Source organism: Chionomys nivalis, chromosome 25, assembly GCF_950005125.1.
Source record: "Chionomys nivalis chromosome 25, mChiNiv1.1, whole genome shotgun sequence".
NCBI classification, from domain to species: domain Eukaryota; kingdom Metazoa; phylum Chordata; class Mammalia; order Rodentia; family Cricetidae; genus Chionomys; species Chionomys nivalis.
Window position 1 is genome coordinate 22,908,364 of NC_080110.1, and position 24,635 is coordinate 22,932,998.

Here is a 24,635-nt window from a genome sequence, read left to right on the forward strand (position 1 = left end):
ATGGTGACTAGTGTCTACAAAGTCCTCATTAATGGCAGCCAGTCCTGCTGCCTCTTCTCTTTTCCCAGCATTTAAAGTCATTCCAGGAACATCGAATGCTCGATGACTTCATTAGTTCCAGTGGGTCACACTAAATTGAGATGCTGCAGCCTTCAGGGCTCCTCCTGTGTTCCCAAACTCTCCTTGGGGTAGCAGACTGTTGTTTCCTAGCTCCAGCTTCTATTCTGTGGGTGTTAGAGGTGCTAGAGGGGCAAAGCTTCAACTGTTTCCAGTGACTGCTGTCTGCATTCTTACTATTATACCATTGCTATTTCATTATTCCTGCAGTTTTCATAGAGATAGATGAACAGTAATGGTACATCATTGACTCTTAATTTCTCTCTCTCTCTCTCTCTCTCTCTCTCTCTCTCTCCCTTCCTTCCTTCCTTCTTTCCTTCCTTCCTTCCTTCCTTCCTTCCTTCCTTCCTTCTTTGCTTTCTTTTTTTGAGACAGGGTTTCTCTGTATATCTCTGGCTGTCTGGAGCTTGCTTTGTTGACCAGGCTGGCCTTGAACTCACAGCAATTCACCTGCCTCTGCCTCCCTCAGTTCTGGGATTAAAGGTGTGCACCACCCCCACCTGGCTATCATTGACTCTTATCCCTTAAGGTAAAGGACATCATTAAGTATAGGGTATCCAAGGGTGTCCATTCTAGTTTTGCTTCATATTTTAAAGACTTTTAGGGCTAGGAACCTTTAGAAGGTCAGCAATGCTCTCTGTAGAGTGTGAAGACATATAGTTGATTGATCCCCAAGCCTGAGCGTGGTTCATTCATCCAGCACTCTTTCTCACCATTTTCTGGTGAGGAATAGAATCAGCTGTTACAGTTTGACTGCTTGGGCTCTGGGTGCCAGCATTTGCCCTCCTGTGTAGTAACGAAGTGACTTAGAAGTAGGCATATGTTGTTTTGGTCATACAGCTCATGGTGCTGCAGCTCTGGGCTGTAGTTGATTCTGCCATTGTGCTCCCCTTACTGTTCACAGGCAGGGAATTCTAACCATCCTCCTATCTCACAAGGACAAGGATCTTTCACGGGAGATTAAGGTTGCTTTTGTTGGTCACAATTGCAGGTGGTAAGAAACCCAGCGCGATGCTGGGAGGAAGGTACGAGAACAGGGTTAGAAATGGGGCTGGAGAGATGGCTCAGAGGTTAAGAGCATCTTCCAAAGGTCCTGAGTTCAATTCCCATGCAACCACATGGTGGCTCACAACCATCTGTAATGAGGTCTGGTGCCCTCTTCTGGCCTGCAGACATACACACAGACAGAATATTGTATACATAATAAGTAAATATTTTTTAAAAAAGAAAGAAATGGGTTCTGAGCTGGTGGGCAGGCTCAGGTCGATAGCCCCAGCACATGCCAGGCTAGCACAGACTATATAGTAAGGGTGTAATAGCAAAGGAAAGGAAATGAAGGAGAAGACAGTGGCATAGCTAAGGGCACAATGTCTTCTGTGTCTTTATGTATTCATACTCTGAATTTTCATTTTCATTTTTAATCTGTGCCCTCTCAGAATCTTGCCACAGCCCTTTGGTGCACTTGTCATTTGTGTCAATTGCAATTGTTCTAAAACAATGACTTACAGAATGTATTTTGGCAGGATAAGAACCACCTCCACATTAACAGAGAATGACCTTTCTCAGAAGGTAGAATTTGATGGGAGGGTCTTATCAAGGTAACTGCCACTTTATCTTTTTTTTTTAACTTATAATAATATATTCTCTTCTTTCATAGAAATGTCAAGATTAGATAAATTTATGCTAATACTGAAATATGTGAATTTTGGGGTTATAAAAATTTAAGCCATAGCTTTATTGTTATATAAAACAGGACACTGTAAGATAAATATTTTAAGAATATTTAAAAGTAAGACTTTTGAAAAGATCGTATTAATTAGTGTATTATGAATAGACGATTCTAAATCATTTAAAAGTTAATTTTTATGTCCGATGGTTAATTTAGTTTTAGTTAACAGATTGCTGATAGAGCCAATGACAAGGAAGATGGCGTTTTAAATTTTTTTTTACCGCAGTTTTGTAAATTTTGCAAGCTTAACGTTTTATCTTAAGTCTCTGTAGCTTAGCAACCTGCGTTGTGACAGAGCCGGACGCTCCCGCTGTTCAGCTTATGTCTTTTCATAATAGACAGTTCCAAACCTCTCAGTCGGGGCTTTCCACAAGCTGTGGTGTGTTTCCCACAAACCCGTGTGACCCGTACTCACTGCCATTCAAGAGACTTAAGAAATTGCTGCTTGAGATGAATGCTCTTAGTTTCCTATTTAATTTTAAAATCACCGTATTTAAAATCATTGACATCATTTTGCTAGAAATGGACGCGATGCCTGCAGAGAACTGATCGGGTTTTTCTTTACCCACGACCAGTCCCTAACCGTGTATGAATATCGAAAGTTCGGGAAAAACAGGTAGGCTTTGAAATACTGTTAAGAACCCTAGAGAACTGCTTTTCAAGAGGAACTGGATGACTTCATTTGGTTGTCGCTGTTGTTGTTTAACTTCTAGAACAAATGTGCTTCCTTTCATTAAGAAAGACATTTATAGTCATCAGTGTGGACGCAGAAAAGGAAAGCGGTACGGGCTCGGCGACTTCTATACTGTAAGTTTGAGTGTACGCTGGCACTTCACGCCTTGTGTCGGACTGTGTGCATCACTCTGGTGTGGAGCGGGGGTGGGGGGGTGGGGGGTGGATGCGGGTCCAGTTTATTTTCGCGAGCAGAGACATTTGTGTGAATGGCGAATGGTTGTTTCCCAAGAAGGTTCTGCCTCCCAGATAAATCCCAGTCATAATCGTAAGCATAATATTTATTTTCTATAAACATCCACACACTGTTCCTTAGTGGAGACTGTTGCCAAGAGAGCTTGGCTCTTAGTACTTTTGAAACACTCTGTAGGAGGCTTGTTCTGGGTAAGTGGCTACCTTAGTCGCACTGGGAGCCGTAGAACAGCTAAGGAGGTGCTTGGGGAGTGGCGCTGTCCTCTGGAGCTGTGACTATGATAACCTTTATTCTTGTGACTCTCCCGTGTTTCCTAGTGTGCTGAATTTTTGAATTATTAAATTCACATACAATTGCAGTGAAACACTCTCTGTACCAATCATTCCTATAATACTCATAAATGCTCACATTCTAAACACCGGAGGTAGAAAGCTGGATAATTCGGAGCCAGTCATTGTTTGTTTTGTGGTCACTGGGGTATAATGGGAATGAGTTAGACAGGAGCCAGACTGGAGAAACAGTGGACCCAACTGTATAAACTGTAAGACTTCTTAGAAAAAAATGCTGTCTGAGCTAAATTAAAGACATGCCATCTCATTGTTGGGGTGTTGGAGACAGGTCAATCTTTGGTTTATGGGCTGGACACAACTTAGTTTGCTTGGTGAGTTCTGGACCAGAGAGGGACCTGGTCTTATAAAAAAATTAAAAGGGTGGATAATTCATACAGTATGCTACTTAAGGATGTTCTCTGACTCCCACACATGAGCATCCATACTCTCCCACAAGTAAATAAAAAGTGGGCTAATATTAAAGAGCGATATGTAATATATCAAGGAGTCACTGAAAAGAGGATGTTGGTAGAATGGAGAGGCTATATGATCAGATTTTTACTCTTGAAATAGCTTTCTGATTTCAATGTGTGGGATGGTTTGAAGACCAGGCACATAGGCAGGCATGGATTGGAAGGATAAAGTAGGAGAGAACTCATGATGTGTGTGTGTATGTGTGTTTGTGTGTGTTTGTGCTGCCAATCCTGAATTTTTACATGGATTCTGGAATTTGATCCTTTTCCTCTTGCTTGCAAGATTAAATCCTCTACCAACTGATCCCCAGTCCAAGACTTTTTTCTTTCATCCCCACTCTGTGACTGTATTCCAACCAAATATTGCAACCTTGATAAGCAAGTGACAATGGCTACAAAGGAAGTTAGAAAACAAATCCTTAGGGAATATAAGCACCAAGATGTGATGACCAAGTCCGGAAGGAGTGAAGGAGGAAGAAGCGCTAGATATCTTAATCATGGGTTAAATGCTCAATGCTCATGACGTTAATACTTGTCTCTTGATGTCTAGAGAAAGTAAGTTTGGATCCTTCTTGTGTAATTCAAAAATGACATGCCTACTGTCTATTGGAGGTGACAGTAGCTACCATTTCTGAACTGTTGTTGTAATCTGGTGTAGTTGCTGATCTATGCTTACCCTCCCCGCCACCCATGTGAACCAAATGTGGGAATTCATTTACTTCTTTTATCCCATGAAAGTGAAAAAGAAAGAAAGTAGGAAGGAGTCAGGAATGGAGAAGGGGAGGAAAAGAGGCAAGAAGGAAGGAGAGAAGAAGGAATTGTTACCCTCGCTTTGTATTTAGAGTATACATTTTGAAAGGTTGTCTCAGCAGATTCATGTACAGCAGCAGCTTTTGTGTGTTATCTCTCCCTTGATATTTACCTTTCCTAGAATGGTTTCTGGTTCTGTGGAAACACTTTCCTTGGCCAAAAATCTAACAATAGATATCTAACTTCCAAAAGAAGTTATGTGTACCTCAAATGGAGAAGAAAGTGCCTATGCCAATTATTAATTTTCTAAAGGAACTCTTCCAAGAAGGAGGAAAAGAAAACAGCCCCTTTATCCTTTTTTTTTTCTTATTTTTCTTTTAGGAAGAATGAAGCCTCTTTTATTGAGTTTGCATTTGCTCTTACACTGGTCACAGGTATAGGAGAGCAATTCTGAAATTAGAATAGTAATTCTGTAGTTTGGGTTAAGAATTTTTGGTAGGAATTTTGTCATTGAAACTTTGATGCCCTAATCAGGTTAAAAGTTGGTTTTGTAGTTTTGGAATGTCTATCATCCAAAGACCAAGCAAAAGAGTACAATCATTCTACCAGAGTTCCCCATTCTTTTTTTAAAATTGATTTTTATTGAGCTCTACATTTTTCTCTGCTACCCTCAGAGTTCCCTATTCTACACAGCATCTTTCTGTGAACCAAGAGCTCTGGCTTGGGGATTGTCTTAGGTTTTTTCCCCTGGCTGTTGCTGTGATGAAATACCATGATAAAAGCAACAGAAGGGAGAGAAGGTTTACTTGGCTCACAATTCCAGGTTACAGTCATCATCACAGGAAAATCACAGGTGGCAGGGAATTGAAACAATCTGTCATGTCACGTCCACAGCCAGGCACAGAGAGCAATGCATTGGCAAGGCAAATGTGATTTGCTCAGCTTGCTTTCTCCAGTCCTAGACATCCAGGATTCCCCTGTCTAGGGAATGATGTCACCCACAGTGGATGGGTCTTCCCAAGTCAATGTTAAAAAGATAGTTTCCCCTGCCACCCGTGCTCATTGTTCAGCCTAAGGTAGTCTTGCTTTGAGACTCCTTACCCAGGTGACTATGTGATGGGGATCTACCAATCACATCTAGTTAAGGCGTGGCTACCTGGAGCCCAGGAAGAAAAACTATGAGGACCCAGGTGTTCTCTCTCTCTCTCTCTCTCTCTCTCTCTCTCTCTCTCTCTCTGTGTGTGTGTGGCTCCCACCAGACAGATAAGAAGTCAGACCTCCCACTCTTATAGCGTGAGTTTTCCCCTTATAACCATTAAAACATAATTGTTATTCTTGAGCTGGCCTGGTTGTTTATCGTACCAATCTAATTTGCAACAACTATGCATTATGTTATGTTGACAGAACTAACCACCACAGGGATGGCCACACATTCAGTGGAGTTCACGTAATATTTCCTGTGGTTCTTATTTAATATATGAATTCTCCTTTTTTCAGGTGGATTATTGTATAGGAGTAAGTGCACTGTTTTAGGTTATTTTTAATTAGCTCATGTTTCTATAGTATTAGCTGGAACCATGTAGTCCTTAAGTATTCTTCAAATCTACTATATTTTGGTTACTAATAGAATATCCTAAGGAAATTATAATAAAAAATTAGATCCCTTCAATCAGAATGAGTTGTATTTTAACTTTGGATACCTTCTAGCTTTTAAAAAAAATCTGTTTGTTCATTTCCTCAGGGTGCAACTTTGACATTTTTGAGCTGTGATCATCTTAGCCTTCCAAAGAGCATAAAAGAAAATACATTATTTAGACTTCGAATTACAAATGTTGATCAGATAGCTTTGAGTTCTCTGAAGTAAGTCAAATGCATTTGTCATTTTGAAAATCAGTGAAATCACTGTAGTTTGTGTTCCCATCACAAAACACTCATGCTAAAATTAAGGTTTATATCTACAAATAATAGCTGCATATATCTACTTTATGTGCTACTCTATTATAATCAAACTCACTTCCGTGTTTGGGAACAGTTATGACCAGTAAAAATTTAAAATTGTCTTATTTATAGGATGAATAATTTGTTCATTTGTTTTTGCTATTTTACTAAATGCTATCAAAGTGGTGCTTTCAAAGACAGGGTTTCAGACCAACATTTAAACTATTTCCTACATGGTTGGTGTGATGCCTTTGATCACTGAAAAGCTATGGCCTCTATGGTGATGCTATTAATTGATTGACTACATAGTGAAAAAATGCTATGAATGAACAATGATATCATGGGTTATTTTAAATAATAGAAATACACGTTCTTCTTGCTGAATATTTTCTTGACTCTACATATAATCAAAATGGTAATAATTGATGTACTGTATATATAAGAGAATACAGTCTACAGTCTAATTGTAAGAATATTTGTTATTTATTATTGTACTTTCAGGCCTATAAAAGTGTTTTTACAGTTTATACTTTGAAAGCTACAACTGCTCTTAAAATGAAGTTACAGTTAAATATTTGAAAACATTAAAGCAGTTGTAAACGTTAATGTCTTCAGAGATCGTGGCCCTTTCATAGCTCTGGACTTAATTCTCCATAAAACCAATAGCAGGGGACAGAGGTAGGATTTCCTCTAGCTTGCACTCCTCCAGGTCTGCTGAGAGCATCTTTGGAGTGGGGAAACGCGGCTTAGAGCATCTGTTCTCATTACAGAACTGCTTCTGTGGAACACGAGGAAGACACAGCCAGTCAGGAGGCGCAGGATCGGCAGGTTCTGCGGGCCATTCAGGGTATGCTGTGTTCTTCTCCACTCTCAAATACTATTTATAATTCTCAACTAGTTTCTGTGTTATCAGTTCAAACAGTATTTTTGTTACTTCCACGTTTTATAGACTTTGATTTGTAATTCTCATTTTTTAAAAAGTATAATATTTTCTAAAATAGTATATCTTTTCATTATGTGATATATATACATAATTATATATATTATATATAATTTATAGTATTTTTATGAGGCTGGGCAGATGACTAAGCAAAGAGAAGACCTTGTTGCTACTCTAGAGGACCTTAGTTTGGTTCACAACACCCACATCGAGTAGCTCACAACCTTCTGTAGCTCCGCCTCTGGGAGATCTCATGCCCTCTCTTGGTCTCTGTGATCACCCATAAGCATGTGTACATGTACCCACACACAGAAAAAAAATTTGTAAATAGTTAATAAAATATATCTTGATATGCAAATATATATATGACTAATAAAATAGTTATTGAAATATTTTTATGATTTTTCTGTATTAATGGTACTAAATAAAAAGCATGTGAATTATAACCAGTAATTTTAGAAATGTTAGATACTATGGTTTTAATTATAAGCTAAATAAAGTATGACACTGAATTTTAAAATATTTTAAATATATTTACTTGTGTATGTGTGTGTTTCTGTGTGTGGACACATGTGACACAGCACAGGAGCGAGGTAAGATGACAACTTGCAGGAGTCAGCTCTTCCTGCAACTCAAACTCAGGTCATCAGAATTGAGGACAGGCACCCTTTATCCCCTGACCCATGTTCTTGGGAAATGGTATATACATATATATGATATATGTACATACACAAATATATATATACACACACATACATGCACACACATATATGTATAGACACACACAGACACACACACACATGCACACACACACATATATAGGCTCACACTGTAGCTTAGGTGGTAGATTGGTACTCACTGCAGACCAGGCTGGCCTGGAACTCACAGCCATCCTCTCACCTCCACTCCAGAGCTCTTGGATTACGGGCATGAACCACTATATACCTATTTTATGCCTCAGATGGCATCCTGAAGGGACTCCTGGTTCAGTGCCTGACTGTATGTCTCCAGGTCATGATCTACAGAATGGGTTCTAATGCCTGTGAACAGATCCCGCTGTCCAGTAGACATGCAACTTTGTGTTGATTCTTTGCAGCTCTTCCTTCACCATTTCTTCCTCCCCTGCTCTGTCATAGATGATACAATTTTTGTCACTACTGAGGCAAGAGACACTTTTTCTTTTCTTTTTCTAGTATATTCATTGTAATAGGATACAGATGGCATCAAATGAAATAGCTGTGCTACATGGAGAATTTAGCAGCCAGAACATGTAACCTCTAAGAATTTCTGGGAAAATAATGGTTATTGTGAATATGTATGTACAGCCTAGTACTTCAAAACCTAGATGCACATCATGATCCAGTTTGAAACTTTCAAACTCTTAAAAATTTCTGAACTGATTGTGTGTGCACATGGGTGTGTGTGTGCGTGCATGTGTGCATGCATGTGTGTATGTGTGTGCGTGTGTGTACATTTATGTGCGTGTATGTGTGCATATGTGCTTGTGCATTTGTGTGTGCATGTGTGTGTACATGTTGCACATGTGTGCATGTGTGCGTGCGTATATCTGCGCATGTATGTGTGCACGTGTGTGCATGTGTGTGTGTGATTTGCCTGGCATCAATTTTGTAATTCAGTTAGTGTAAATAAAGAAATCAGAAAGACAGTGAGGATATGGGGCAGTTAGATAAAGGGGTCTAAACAAGAGAAACTAGAATTTTATTTGTAACATTTAGATTATTCTGGGTAAAGAGAGACAATTTTATCTGTATGTAAAATGTAACAGTTTCACCACATGATGGTGCTGTAGTCTTGGCAGATTATGAACATAACAGTTGTGCTGGCATTGTCTTTACTAAAACATTCTTCTTTCCAAAGTCCTTTTTCAGTTCAATTTAAGGTTTTCATTGAATACCAACGTTCCCTATTTTCATTATTATTAACTTGCTTTATTAAAAGAGAAACAACTGCATTTTGATGGCTTTGTGCACAGAAGCAATAGTTTCCATGTCTCTGTTTATTAAACAGATAAACTAAAGGAACAGCTACACAAGAGAGGTGTCCGGATTTTGACTGGATTGGGAAAGCACTTCCAACACTTGGACAAGGAAGGCAGTGGGCTTTTGGAAAAGGCAGAGTTTCAGCAAGCTCTGAAAACCTTCCACTTAGAAGTGTCTGAACAGGTATGTACCCCACATTACTTTTCGATGTGGGTGCATTCTTGCATGACTGTGTTCACTTTCCTAATGAAATTTCAGTAGCTCATTTGTTTCCTTTTTAATGCTTTGCATCAATGTTAACACAACTCCCACTGATTTTGTTTTGTTTTGTTTTTGAATTTTGACTTTTTGTCCCTTATTGTTTGCAAACATGTGCTAACCTCTGAGATAACATACTCTCCACTCTCATAACCTTTAAATGAGGAAAATAGTTCATAGGTGCATCAAATAGAAGACGCTTTGGGAACGCAGGTGGTACTCAGTTCCAAGCCAAGCCAGCAGGAAGGAGAGGGAAAGACCAAGGCAAGACCCCCGAAGGAGGATGCTTCCAGATTGGGCTTTGAATAATGAGGAAGAACGAGTGGATGGGGTAGAGAAGAGAGCAGAGAGCAGATCTTCATGAAGAGTGAGCATGGCTCAGACGATGATCATTTTGTGGAAAGGAGAATTATGTTTCAGCATGAATTGTGGCTCTTCCTCAAGCTTCAGGGGCCTACTTCCTACACACTCTTCATTCTGATGTGAATGATCTTCCACTAGATATGTGTGTGCTAGAATTTTTTTTCTCACCATTTAGGCCACAGCTTTCTTTACAGAAGAGATCTGCCATCTGATCTCGAATCTATTCTATAGCAACTTCCATTTTGTTTTTTTCGTGGCTCTTTGTAGCTGTAAGTAAAACGGCACATCCCATCCAGATGGGGACCAGGGTGACTCCTGTCCTGCTCTTTCTTTAGCACCTTGAACTGAATCTAGCATAGCAAGCATGAAACCAATAGTTCATAGCTTGAGCAAGTAGATAGAAGAGTGGGAGAAATTAAATCTGGTACGTGAACGCCTTGTGTTCAGTACTGGGAAATTTTGCTTGTATGTTAAAAGTTTATGAGTGATTCAGATTAAGTATCATATACAAGATTCTCTTGCATTTTCTCTTTTGCTAAAAAATTATCTTGCCACATGATCTTTATTTCTGTAATTGTGTAAGCACTCTACCAACTGAGTCATGGCCCCAGCATATACAATATTTATTAATGATGAGAAATAAAGGTCACCATAATGTATCTTTGTTAATATAAAGCACAAAAATTTAAATTACCCAAAACTCTTCTGTTTTCACTCCATGTAACTATCCAGAAGAGAGAGCCATTTAGTTGTGTAATCTTACACAAGTGTTTTGACTTTCATTGAAGGCTCTGCCTGAGCAGTTCTGAGACAATAGCTATATTTAGGGAGGCATGGGAGTGCAAATAAAAAGTTACATGAGGATTAGCTTTATCAAGTATAAAATTCTGTGTCGGTGTGATACTGTATGTCAGTGTTGTAACATAATTATCTTTTAGTTGGTTGAGATGATGACATTGAATTTTGTTGCCTGTCTAGTGATAACAACTCAGGGGCCATTCACCTTCACAACTTACATTCATAGATAGAAAAATAAAACAATGATAGGAAATTAGAAAGCTATGGTATATTTTGGTTAAACAAACAAATAATCTATAACTGATAGAGGACTGGTGTCCAGATAATCTGGCCCTGTGTATATGGGAAAGTACTGTATTACTTTGATGCTTCTGTAATTGTTTATGACCTATTTATAATTTGTGATTAAGACTGTAGTTACCCGAGACTTCTGTCTTAGTTGCTCTCCTAGTGCTGTGACAAACCTCCATGATCAATGCAATTTATGAAAGAAAACATTTAAATTGAAGGCTCTTAGTTCCCCGGAGGGTTAGAGTCCATGGTGCTCTTGGTATGGGACATGGCAACAGGCAGACAGATATGCCTCTGGAATAGTCACATCCTTCATGTTGACACAGTAACCATGAGACAGAGTGAGAGAGACAACTAGGACTGGCATGAGCTTTTGAAACCTCAAAGCCCACGAATAGTGACACATCTCCTCTAACAAGGCCACACCTCTTAATCCTTCCCAAACAGTTCTACAAACTGGGAATCAAGTGTTTAAATATATGAGCCTCTGGGGGCCATTCTCATTTAAATTACCACAACCTAAGAAAGACAACAAAAGATGTGTTTCATCCTTTCTCATATGTTTCATTTTATTATAAACTTAATCTGTTAATTTTCTAATTTTTTAATGGTGCTCGAAATTGGTCCTGAGTTCTCATACATGCAAAGTAAATTTTCTACCATTGATCCCCACATCCCTCCATCTCACACATTTTAACTAATATTCTTGTTTTGCTTCTTGTTGTATCACCATGCTATATATATATGTATATATATATACACACATATATATGTATATATACGTATGCTCTTGCAGTCATAAGTACATGCAGAGGGAGGTGAGGCTGGGTCTCACTGTAGAAGTAGATAGAACCTATGTGTGAAAAGACAGAGCCATTCTCTCTGATTTTAAATAAAAAGTGATATGCTCCACAATGAACCAAGTTTATATAGAAATTCTCCCAGTAAAGTTAAAAGTCCATCTGAACTAGTTTCTGTTCTGAACATTGTGTAGACTTAGTCATATCATTTTTCATCACTAAAGTTACACTTCTTAATTCTTGAAGACATTTTTTTCCTGAGCCTTTAGAGGTCCTTTTAAGTCTGTAATTCTTTGAGTTAAGTGAATACATTTGTCTCCTGTCCATTGTTCTCATGATTTGTAAAAGTTAAACTTAGGCTTAACTCAACATATGCATATTTTCTTGGTAATGTATGAGGCATTTCCACATGCAAAAACTGTGTAGATCATTGGCTACTCGGGGGGGGGGGGGCAGGTTAATTTGAGCCTTAGTTTTCTAATTACAGTTTTATTTGAAAACACTAGGAAGTGGAAGAGAATAATTTTTGAGTATTTATTTGCCAAGGTGGGTGTTTTAGTAACACTCTCATTTAAAGTTTGTAAAAAGATTTAGAATATATCTGAGGTTCAGTAAAAAAATGCTATAATTTCTTTTGTTGCCAGGATCATGGAATAGAAGGATGTATTAAGTAACACTTTTGTCAGAGAAGCACTTGGGCATGGCAGTGAACAAACTGACATAATGTGTTTAGTTAGAATTATGCTATTTAGTGTAAATTGGGGAATACTTTGGAAGTCATTCAAACCTTCTATGCTCCCAAGATCAGATGAAACTCCATGAATAGTCTCAGTATTTCAGAACCTGAATAAGCTTTCAAACTGTCACAGATACAAGTTAAAAATGGAGAACAAAATGATTCAAAACCAAGTACACAGCAACCATTACACTTTATATGAAAAGACACTGAATGGTAAATGGTGGGGAGTGCAATGTATAGAGAGAAAGGAAGAGGTTGGCCGAATGGCATGAATTAGCATTTGGATAAGAGGATGAGTTTTGTCTATTGCACGGCCTGGTGAATAGTATCAAGAATAATGTAGTGTGTGTTTAAAGATAGCTAAAACAGATTTTAAATATTCTTACTACAAAAATGCTAAATATTTTCAGTGTCAGAGATAATATTTAGTCTGACTTGTTCTTTCTGCAGTGTATATATACATTGAGATATCACGTTAGGCTACTAATATATGCTATTATTTATCACCAAAAAATTATGATAAGATTCTTAAGAATGTAGACCAGTGATTGATGGTATGCAAGAGGTCCTAGGTTCAACCCTCAGTAGTTCTTTGCCCTCAAATAACATACTTTTAAAAAGCATATATTGTGAATTATCAGTCATTTAGAACAGACCCTGAACCTCGCTTAAGTGTTCACCCCAGAATTCCTTCCACAGTTGATTTCCTAGGTTTATCTGTAACTTTTTGAATTTTTTTCCTAAGTAGGTTACCTTGTCTAGGGCCATAGATAACCTAAAAAAAAATAACTCTGATCTTGTGACTTATATAACTAAAACATGTAATGGCATTTTCTGTGGGCATTTCTAGGATTTTGAGTCTTCCTGGCTGATTCTGCAAGGCGGTGACCCCAGCAAGAACAAGGTTGATTATGGAGAATACAAACGTGCCATTTTTGGTGAAATGAACGAATATAGGAAATCATTTGTTCGCAAGGTAACTGTTACCTGACCTCAAACTATTACATTTATTAGATTGTTAGATCCATTGTTTAGCATCTTTCGTGGGTCATCATTTAAAGCATATTATATCATTTTAGCTGGGTTTAATAAGAGTTAAAGTAAGCAAGCTTATATATGTTTGTACAATTCTACCTAGAATAAAACAAAATCATCTTTCCTAGAAAAGATTGGAGGAGAGAAAAATAAAATATTAAATTGAATTGTCTTCATAAATTCTTAGTATTGTCCATTACTAGCTATCCAGCTATATTCCCGTGTCCAATCCTAAGCCTGCTGGCTGTTCCTCAGAGCTAGTAGAGAGATTGCCTGTGATGGTTCCTTTCTTAGCAATCCCAACTATTCCGGTGTCAGAGCTCAGTCTTCCTTTATGATGATGACTGAACGTGTTCCTCTGGTTTTTCTGAGATGCATGTAAAGTGTTAAAAGGAAAATAACAAAGATCATTATTAAGTTGGAATTAGAGTCCTGGAGTTGGAGACGTAGATCATTGAGTAAAGTGTCTCTAGTGCAAGTGTAAGGACCTGAGTTCAAACTCTCAGTTCCCGTGTAAATGTAGAGGTAGTAACACATGTCTGTAATTCCAGTACTCTTACGACAGGATGAGAGGCACGGGTAGGAAAGCCCATGAGGCTCACAGTTGACTAGCCTGGACATGCATTACCTAACAACAAAGAGACCCTGTCTCAAACAAGGTGCGATAAAAGGACTGACCCCCTGCCTGTTTGTGTTGTACACGCACATACATGCACACATTATGCATACATCACATATACACAGATCCCCAAGTTTTAAAATAAAAAAAATATACTATAACTTAGTACTTAATTGTTCTTTGAATATCATCGTGATAATTTTGAGTATCAGACTGGTCTATCAAATTGCTTTTTTGTAGTTTGTAGAATAGAAATCAAAGAAGGGTGGGCACGCTTGGCTTCCTCTGAGGTCCCTCTGTAACTGTTCCACTGTTTTTCCATGGCTGCCCTCCCTGAGCATTGTGCTGCCTTTTGTTAAAGGATTAACAGTCATCCTGTGCTGGGGCCTACCCCAATGATTCTATTTTATCTTAATTACTTCCTTAAGTACCCCACTTCCTCATACAGTCCTATTCTGGGGCATCTAAGTATTAAAATTCAGGAAAGGAATTTGGGGCACAATTGAATCTACAGCTGGTATAAGGTTGCCGTGAATTAAATATTGTGAGTGATGAGGATGCGTCTGGTTTTAACTCCTGGCAAACACAGGCTGCCGCTTTGGGTAGATTGGAGTGTCTGTGTATCTTGTTTCTCTCTTAGTATTTTTAGTATGTAGAGTTGCATTGGGTTGGAAAAACAGTAAGTGAACCAGAAATCAGAAAGGCGGTGTTATGTTTTGAGAAATAAACATTTCATCTGTTCATTAATTCTTTTGATGCTGAGTTCGTAGCTTCACTTTTGAACTAGCAATCAAACAAAACTTCACATAACTTCCTAGCTCTTTGTTTTGGTCATTTATCAATTTTATGAGTCCTGGCGCTGAAAGTGGCCAAGGGCTTTGACCCAACTCTTTAGTTCCTGGCAGGAGAGTGGGATCGACCGTTTTCTGCAGGTCAGGATGCTCAACAGTGAACACATAAAATGCTTGAATGAGGCATTCCCAGTTTTTAGTTTAGTCTCCTTCCTCCTCGTTTAATCAAGCACCTGTTTATTTCCTTCAAAATATCTTGTTTACAGTTCGGAAACAATCGGCTGATAATTGCTCCTCATACGTAACGATTTCACAAAGAGAAACCCTGTCTTTCTTTAGGCCTTCATGAAACTGGATTTCAACAAAACTGGTATTGTGTCTGTGATAGACATAAGGAAGTGTTACTGTGCCAGGAAGCATCCACATGTGATTTCAGGTAACTATCAAATACCAGATACATTTGGTTTTTACCGTGCTTATTAATAAAAGCGTCTTTCTTCAAATTACACTAATCCAAAGCATCAGCTGGATTCAGGAAAGAAATAAAACAAATTTTGTTTGAGGCAATGTTTAGAGTCATTTTCCCTTCTATCGTCTGTACTTATTGATTTCTTTGACAGTTATAATCAAGCTAGAACTCCCATTTCTTGTTTGGAAGGTAAGGAATTGGGGTTTAAAAGAGATTTGGTAAAACTTCTGTTAGGCTCCCTGGTAGAACTACTGAATCTTTTGATACAGTTATTCATCCTTGAGGATCGAGGAGGGTTTGCGTCTGATCTAGGGGTGGAATTACATACACAATGGCGCTATGGATCTGTCAAAATCCAGCCTTAGTGTGGCTGAACACAGCACTTAGGAAGAGGAAAGAGATGTTTGAGGGCAGATAGGGCCACACACTGAGACTTTGCCGCAAAAACAGGAGGAGGGCATACTGAATTTCTTAAAGCAAAATTTTAAAGCCTCATTTCCTATTATAGTTCTTACTCTTTTGTGTAGTTGATTTATGACTACACCTTATCACAGTGTTTAGCCACGAAAACTACCTTAATTTCATTTTTTTTGTCTTCAAAAGAATAAACCTTGTAGCCCTGTAACATATCTCTCAGTCCTTACTCATTGATTTTTCATAATCTGCTAACAGTTTGTAGGGTTTTTTTTTTTCTGACTTGAAAGCTGTATTAGAGTTTCTGTTTTGTAATTTGTTTTTGACTGAACGGTGTATTTTGGAGCTACTTAGATGTAAATCCACATTGAGACATCTTAGTTTTATTTGCCACATATTATCCACTTAATAATAAACACATTGCAATGTGTACAGATATTCTTCTATTGGTGGACTTTTAATTTTTAATTATTTACGTGCATCTAGTGACACATTCATAACAATTTCTCTGATAAAAGTTGTCTGTTTTCCCCCTACTCCTCTTTCTTTTCCTCTTTTTTCTCCCCCTTCTCCTTCTTCTTTATTTTGAGACAGGATCTTGCCAGGATGGTCTCCTGCTCATGGCTTCCCTCTGTTTCTGCCTCCTGCATGCTTGGCTTCACAGTCTAAGTTATAAAAAACACTCTATTTCTTACTTTCTTAAGTGATTTGTTAGAGGGAAAATGCTTTCATAATTTTGTAACTCTTTCTGGTCTGTTAGAGCAAGGAAAACAAATCTATCACGGGTAATGGGAGACGGGTCTTTCCTAAGTGGGAGGTTTTAAGAAGTTATACATTTCTTGATAATGGAAGCATAAATTTAAGTAAAACTTGTCTTAATTAGGAAATTTATGTTTCCTTATACATTAGATGTTGGTTAGATTTAGCTTTGACTAACAATCGCAAATCTACTTTATTATCTAGTATAATCTTTGTATAACCGATATTTCATTTTAATAAAATGATGACCTTTCTATTTGTCATGTATGTTCTTAAATGACAGCAACATGTTTTCTTGAGCTTATTTTTACATGTGCGTATGTGCATTTGTGTTTCTGTGTGTGGATATGCTTACTTACTGAGGCTAGATGATGGTGTCCCATTCCACAGAGCTGGAGTTACAGGCCATGGTGAGCCATGCAATGTGGGTGCTGGAGGCCAAGCTTGGGTTCACTGGAAGAGCAGCAAGCATCCTTGATCACTGAGTCATCTTCCCGGCCTCCTGACTTAAAAATAGTTTAAAGATAATTTTAAAGATCATTGATTACCTACTGCCATCGTTTTTGCTTTGTTAATACATGCTTCTATTTATTTTTATTTTGGAAATTATCTGATCATTTTCTGTGACTTTTTATCTTTAAATCAGTGTACTATTTTGAAGCTTTTTTTCTATACTAAAGGCTTGAGAATAGATCAATGTATGAAAGGAAGAGGAGGAACAGAGAGGCAGATTGTGGGAGAAATGAATTCTGGTTAATGTTTGGCATACAATTTGAAATTATTGAAATTATTTCATAAGATGAATAAGTATTCCTTTATTATCATCCGTCATCTTGCTGAACTTTTAGGGAAAATATTTCACAGTTATTCCTCTTCCTGCAGGGCATTCATCGGAGGAGGAAATCAAATCGTCTTTTTTAGAGACATTAAGAGAGGCCTGCAGCAAGTCTGACGAAGTTTCCTATGGTGAATTCGAAGATTACTATGAAGGCCTAAGTATAGGAATAACAGATGATGAAGATTTTGTTAGCATCTTATGTACTCCATGGGGAATTTAGTCTTTAACAGTGCACAAACTTATCGGCACCAAATATTTTTATAGAAAGGGTGAATTTTATATAAAATGTGATCATCTTGTAGTATACTTTTCTATGATTCTTTTTATTTTTTATTTTCCCAAAAATGTTGAGTCTGGGAAGCCCTACTTAGGAATAGATGCAGATATGTGTTTGTAAGCACAAGTGCATGTCTACTTGTCCAAATGTCTATAAAGACAGGCTCTTTCTGTTACTCCTTATGCTTAGAGTTTAGAAAAGTAATCAAAAATTAGCCTTAATAGAAAAGTTCCATCTTCATTAAACTGTGTGAGGACTTGTATATAGTAATCAAGTTTCCTATCCTTTCTCAAGTTTCTTAAAACCTTTTCCTAGAATATAGTTGCCAATGTATGTAATGACTTGGGATTCAGATCAAGGCTGAAATAGTGCAGCTTCTTTGAAACATACAAAAATATTAACATATATACAAAACAGTGTCATAATCAGTATGATTATAGGTGTTTTCTGTGCACTGTATTTTGAGCAGTTAGTGTTTACCTCTCAGTGTTCGTTTAAAGAGATTTGTCAGGTATATTTTTGTCTCCATAATTACATACTACTCTTTTTTCAGTGCTAAAAAACAAACCATATTTTCCATTTTGACTGTCATATTATCTGGATACAAATGTTACTTATATATAAACAACAAAATGTTGAAAATATTGGAATGTAGAAATATTTCCTTAGACTATCATATGAAGAATTCAAGGACAATTCAACATTTTTTAGACAAAATTTAAAAGCATATTTTGTGTCACAAAATGAAGACATAGTATTCCAAACACCTCTTTTTGGTACACTAAACATTCAGAACATTTTCTTCTAAATATGGTGTTTTATGTCTTCCTGTTCTACATGCATTCTTTATAAATGGCATTCTTTGCTTTTTCCTGGATGGAATGTTCTCAATGTTGGGATTATGGATCTGTAACTTTCAAATTGTTGTTAGTTTCTTATATAGATCATCAACAATAATTAACACTTTAGGGAAAAGAACATGGAATAAAGATGTCAGTTAAGAAACTTACCAATGAGAACCCCTTTTCTATCTATCTATCTATCTATCTATCTATCTATCTATCTATCTATCTATCTATCTATCTATCTATCTATCATCTACCTATCATCTATCTATCTATCTATCTATCTATCTATCTATCTATCTATCTATCATCTATCTATCTATCTATCTATCTATCTATCTATCTATCTATCTATCTATCCATCTATTTCTGTTAGAGTTTCTGATATGATAAATCATTCTTATTTTGATTAGCTTCACTGCCAACATTCTTCTTAGACCTTGGCATAGTGAAAATGACTTAGTATGCATTTTAATAGAAGAGCGCTGAAGGAATTGACATTTTCAAGCACTTACAACATCAACAATTTGTGTTTCCTGTTCCCAATAGTCTTTAAGATTCGGAAATACTTTCTATTAACTTTAAAAGGTTTTACATTGTGATTTTGTTGCATGAGTTAGGTAAGGAATAGATTTTCTAATTAACTAGATATTTGTCATTTACTTGCCTAAGGTAGTACAGAATCATTTCCCCAGTTCACTACAATAACATCACTGAGCAGTGTGAATTGATTGTACTGTCTCTATTCATATATCTTTCTTTTTACAGAATGTTAGGGAAATGGGGATATATCTAGGGCTTTTTGATTTTATTTTAATGGAAAGAGTAGACATTCACAAGATGGAAGAGTCATAGGATATTCATAACCAGAGTAAAGATAGGCACATCCCTCAAACTCTCTGGCCAGTCAGTCTAGCCCAAAGTGAGAGACCCAGAAACAGAGGAATAAAGATAACTGATATCTTACTCTAGTCTCTGCATGGGTGCACCATGCACACTCACACGTCTGCATCATGCAAATATACAACACACACATACACACACACACACACACCTCCTCCACACCAATTAATGCTGCATGTTAGATAAATAAACCATTCAGTGACACAGTCATTAAATTTGTTGAGTAGTGACATCAACACAATTGCTGACAGTGTGGACATACTAGGTCTTTCTCATACTGCTAATATCATTCAGCCTTAGGTACTATGAGATGTTACTTCTGAATCTCTCCTTTCTTTCGTCTTCAATGGTCATGTCCACACTCTTAGCACTTTTCAATATATTCACATGTATTTCTCCACATCAACTCTGTCTCTTACCATCTTAACATGTGACACACATTGCTGTTGGGGTGACCATTTTCTCTTTTTTTTTGTTATATTGCGGATTAAACATCATGCATATTAAGTAAGCTTTCTCCTACAGAGCCATATGCCTCACATCTTGGAGACATCTCTTAAAAATATATATTACTGTCTGAATAAAAGTACTCCACAACATTCCACATCTTTCAAAAAAGTTTGATCTCCCAACTAACTCATAAAATCTAAACAATACATGTTCCTGATGCTTAACTACCTATACTCAGAGAATATTGCATATTCTTTTAGCTTTTCTGAATTCCTTAAAAATTTTTAACTAGATTTTGACATTTCAAATCTCAATACTGTCATACATGCTGTGTTACTGCCATCCAAAATGATTATCTCTGTTTAGTAGATCCAAATTCATCCATTCTGGACTTTTAGTACTACCTCAAAAATGATGCTATCTAAGATCCCCATTGCACACAAAGTATATCATTAGTATAGTATCCACTACTATACACTATAATGCCATTTTGCTTACGTGCTTTCTATTAGATGGGGAAATACCTTAGAGGCAGCAACCATATACTTATGATCCTGGTGTCTAGTTATGTGTCTCACATGGGATAGGAGTTATGCCAATGTTATTAGGAAACGTGTGTGATTTATTGAGTCACAGCTATTTACTGTGGGACAATGGTCTTGTTCTCTGTAAAGATTTGTCACTTGTATTAGTTTAATAAAACACTGATTAATCAGTAGCCAGGCAGAAAGTATAGGCAGTGTGACTAGAATAGGAGAATTCTGGGAAGAGGAAAGGCTCAGTCTGCAGTCGTCACCCAGACCAAGAGGAAGCAAGATGAGAATGCCTCACTGATATAAGGTACCTAGCTATGTGGCTAACAGACAAAAATTATGGACTAATTTAAGATGTAAGAGTTAGTTAATAAGAAGCCTGAGCTAACAGGCCAACCGGTTTAGAAGTAATGTAGGCATCTACGTGTTTCTTTGGGACTGAACAGCTGCAGGATCAGGTGGGACAGAAACCTCCATCAACAGCTGTTTTGGGGTTCTTGCTCTTGATCAATTTTGCATTAAAATATTCAGCAAAAACCATGCAAGAAGTCTAAATGTGCTTGTTAACACAAGTTCCACCTTGCAAATGCAGTAAATTTACAATGCAGAGTGAACTGTTGTAGTTAGATGGGAATGATTTCTAGTGAGCTATTCAGTGAATGGTGACTATAATAAATGTGACATCTTGTGCACCTAAAATTGCTAAAGGTAGATTTTAAATATGTTTTTAATAACAAATAATAAGTAGTTTGTCACAGTTGTACATGCCTATATTCCCAGCACAGAGAAAATAGAGGTAGGAGGATTGATTCTTCATTAACCTTTGCTATGTAATGAGATCAGCAATGAGACTCTGTCACAAAAATAATGAATGAATGAATAAATAGTAAACATGTGAAGTGATGGAATGTTGACTATTCTACATTGTAAACATGAATTAAAATATAATAATATACCCTATGAATATATACAATTATTTGTCCATTAAAAATATAATAAAATGCTCAGATTTTTAGCTAGGTATTATGGGACTAAGGTTCCCTTCTCAGAGACCATGATGTTCAGTTATGAGGAACTCAGATTAACTCCAAAGGACTGAATGAAAAGTTTTCTATGTGATGGCAAATTCTATACATATAGGAGAAAGGGCCACGGTCCTTGCTGAATTTGTCATTTCCTTTTATCTTGTTAGAATGAGGTTTCTGAGGCACGGCTAAATTAGTTTAAAGATGAAGTGAAATGCCATTTGCCTTTGCAACAGCACACTGAGTTTCCTGGAATTCATAGATGATATTAAAGCTAATATGAATCAAAAGGGTGCGTCTCAGGGAACTCACTGTGTCACTTATTCAAGCTCCACACTTACCAAGAAGATGGAAGTAAGAACTTTTTACTAAATATTAAAAGAATAATTTTAAGAAAGCTTTCAGATGGCCATTCCACCAAGGAAAACTATGTACTGGCATTAGTATTTTAATATAGCTGATATGGTAGGCAGGACAGGCTAAGCAGTTCTAAATGCTGTTTTCAAACTTATACTCTTCTCCAGATTACCTGCATGTGTTTGGGAAGATGCTCCCTGGCAAGTGATGTACGGATTGAATAAATATAGCTATTCACAGATAGACACACACACACGTAATAGGCAGGAAAAGTATTTTAGATAGTAGTTTTGTAGGAGAAAGTGATTGGTACAGTTATGGCTGAAGGAGTCAGACAAATTTGTGGTTTTGTTATCTCCAAGTCAGAAGCAGAAACTACTGTGAAAACCTGAGCTTCAACTGTCAGTGAATTGCAACTGGATACGAATCTGAACCCCTTTCTCTCTCTCTCTCTCTCTCTCTCTCTCTCTGTGTGTGTGTGTGTGTGTGTGTGTGTCTGTCTCTGTCTCTCTGTGTGAATGATTGTGTGTGTTTATGTATGTGTGTATGTGATTGTGTGTGTTTGTGTGTGTGTGTGTGTGTGTGTGTGTGATGTTTGAGTAGGAACTAAAGGATAGAGATCTACCTGTCTCAGAATAGGACATTTTTGATAGTTTCTTCTGAGAGAAGAAAAAAAAAACCCACCTGTTTCTGACCCCAAAAGACATGGTCTCAGGTCCTGTTCTTTGGAAGCAGATTCCCAGGGAGGTCACAGGCTCTCAGAGGAAAATATATGTGTAGGCACTATGCTTCCAGCCTCTGGGTCACAGATAGGACTCCAGGATGTCAGGTTTTTTATCAACTAATTCATCCATTAGTTCACCCAGTGCACACATATTGAGTAGGACTGTGGGCAGACCGTATTCGAGTTCAGGAGATAGCACTGGGAGGAATCAACATAAATCCCCTGCTTTGGATAGGGGGAAGAGTCTGTGAACAAATAAATGAATAAGGCAATTTTAGTTAAGTGCTTTGAAGAGGAGACAAAACAAACAGTGTGGGCAGAGCCTGACAGAGAAAATCTTCTCAGAGGAGATAATTCCACTTAACCTAAATCAGGACAACTGGAAGAGAAAGAACATTCTAGGCAGAAGAAACTGTGGCTAAATAAATCCCTGAAGTGGAAATGAACTTGGTGTATTCAAGGCAAAGAAAGAGTGAGGCTCCTGAAACATAGTTGTTCCCGCACACACTGTGTGTGTGGAGAGAGAGAGAGAGAGAGAGAGAGAGAGAGAGAGACTGAGAGTATGAGGTTCTCTGTGTGTATGTGATTCTGTATGCGAGTATGTGTGTGTGTGTATGTGACTGTGCTTGTATGAGATTCTCTGTGTGTGTGACTGTGTGTGTATGAGATTTTCTCGCTCTGTGTATGTGTGTGTATGTGATTGTGCTTGTATGAGATTCTGTGTGTGTGTGTGACTGTGTGTGTATGAGATTTTTCTCTCTCTGTGTATGTTTGTGTATGTGACTGTGTTTGTATGAGATTCTGTGTGTATGTGACTTTGTCTATGTGATTCGCTCTGTACATATGTATGTTTGTGTGTATGTGTGTATGTGGTTGAATAAGAATTAATGGATAGAGGTAGTGGGAGGTCAGGAGGAGGCAAGGTCGGATCAAACAAAGCCTTATATTCTTGGAGACGAGCTTGGATTTGTGTTTTAAGTTGAAGTAGTGATAGCGGTGCTGCGATTTGATTTTCACCCGTGGGCAGACAATGAAAACCGGCATGTGTGTGGATGCACTTGGGAGGGAGGAGATGTGCTAAGAGGTAACATTAATACTTCAGATGATGGTGAATTGGAAAGGTGGGACTGCAGCTTTGGAAGTGGAGAGATGTGGGTGGATTTGTGATGGGCTTTGGAGATAGAACAGCACCTCTAGGTGGCCCATACAGATTGGGAAATAGGAAGCTAGCTGCACTAGACTGAGCAAGTGAGTGGGTAGATTAGGGAGGAAACAGACTTAGATGCGAATGTTTGTTTTTTCTTAGTTATAATTTTTTATAAAACATCTGCATAAGACTATCAAATAGGTAATTGGATTTGTATGTAAAGAGGAAATAAGGAAATAGGAGCGGGCAATATAGAATCACTAGTAAGTAGGTAGCATTTAAAAATTTTGAGATTTTTTTGTGAAGTATCAAAGGATATGGTGTAGACATGAAAAAGCAACAATTAAAATGATGGCCAAGGTATGAGCCCTAGAGACACGTACAGGTTTGGTAAAGAGTGGAGAGTGCTGCCGTAATTGACTTTCTACTGTTGGGTTAAAACATTGACCAAAAACAACTTCTTGTTTATTTCTTCTTATACCTTAAGGCAACTGTCCTGAAGAAAGTCAGTACAGGAACTGAAGGAAAGAACCTGGAGGGAGGATGCTTACTGGCTTGCTCCCATGACTTACTCAGATTTCTTTCTTTCTTTCTTTCTTTCTTTCTTTCTTTCTTTCTTTCTTTCTTTCTTTCTTTCTTTCGTTCGTTCTTTCTTTCGTTCTTTCTTTCTTTCTTTCCTTCTTTTCTTTCTTTCTTTCTTTCTTTCTTTCTTTCTTTCTTTCTTCTTTCTCTTCCTTCCTCTTTCTCTCTCTCTATCTCTCTCTCTCTTCCTTTCTCCCTCTTTCTTTCTTTCTTTCTTTCTTTCTTTCTTTCTTTCTTTCCTTCCTTCCTTCCTTCCTTCCTTCCTTCCTTCCTTCCTTCTTTCTTTCTTTCTTCCTTTCTATTTTATTAATTAAAGTTTTCATTTCTTTTACATACCAGCCACAGTTTCCCCTCCCTCCTCTCCTCCCATCCCCTCCCCAACCTCACCACCCACTCTTCCTTCTCTATTTAGCAAAG

General features: G+C 37.6%; 1 protein-coding gene across 2 annotated transcripts in view; it reads left to right on the forward strand.

Annotated features, from left to right (window-relative positions):
* Positions 1-18,537, forward strand: part of Caps2 (calcyphosine 2) — a 39,105-nt gene extending 20,568 nt beyond the window's left edge. For both annotated transcript variants that reach the window (XM_057757860.1, XM_057757859.1), the window contains exons 10-18: positions 1,641-1,715; positions 2,367-2,462; positions 2,560-2,653; positions 6,065-6,183; positions 7,032-7,108; positions 9,230-9,384; positions 13,301-13,426; positions 15,235-15,331; positions 17,420-18,537. In XM_057757860.1, coding sequence (XP_057613843.1) covers positions 1,641-1,715; positions 2,367-2,462; positions 2,560-2,653; positions 6,065-6,183; positions 7,032-7,108; positions 9,230-9,384; positions 13,301-13,426; positions 15,235-15,331; positions 17,420-17,595 — 1,015 coding nt within the window. In that variant the 3' untranslated portion in view covers positions 17,596-18,537. The remainder of the gene's footprint in view (positions 1-1,640; positions 1,716-2,366; positions 2,463-2,559; positions 2,654-6,064; positions 6,184-7,031; positions 7,109-9,229; positions 9,385-13,300; positions 13,427-15,234; positions 15,332-17,419) is intronic.
* The last annotated feature ends 6,098 nt before the right edge of the window (positions 18,538-24,635 follow it).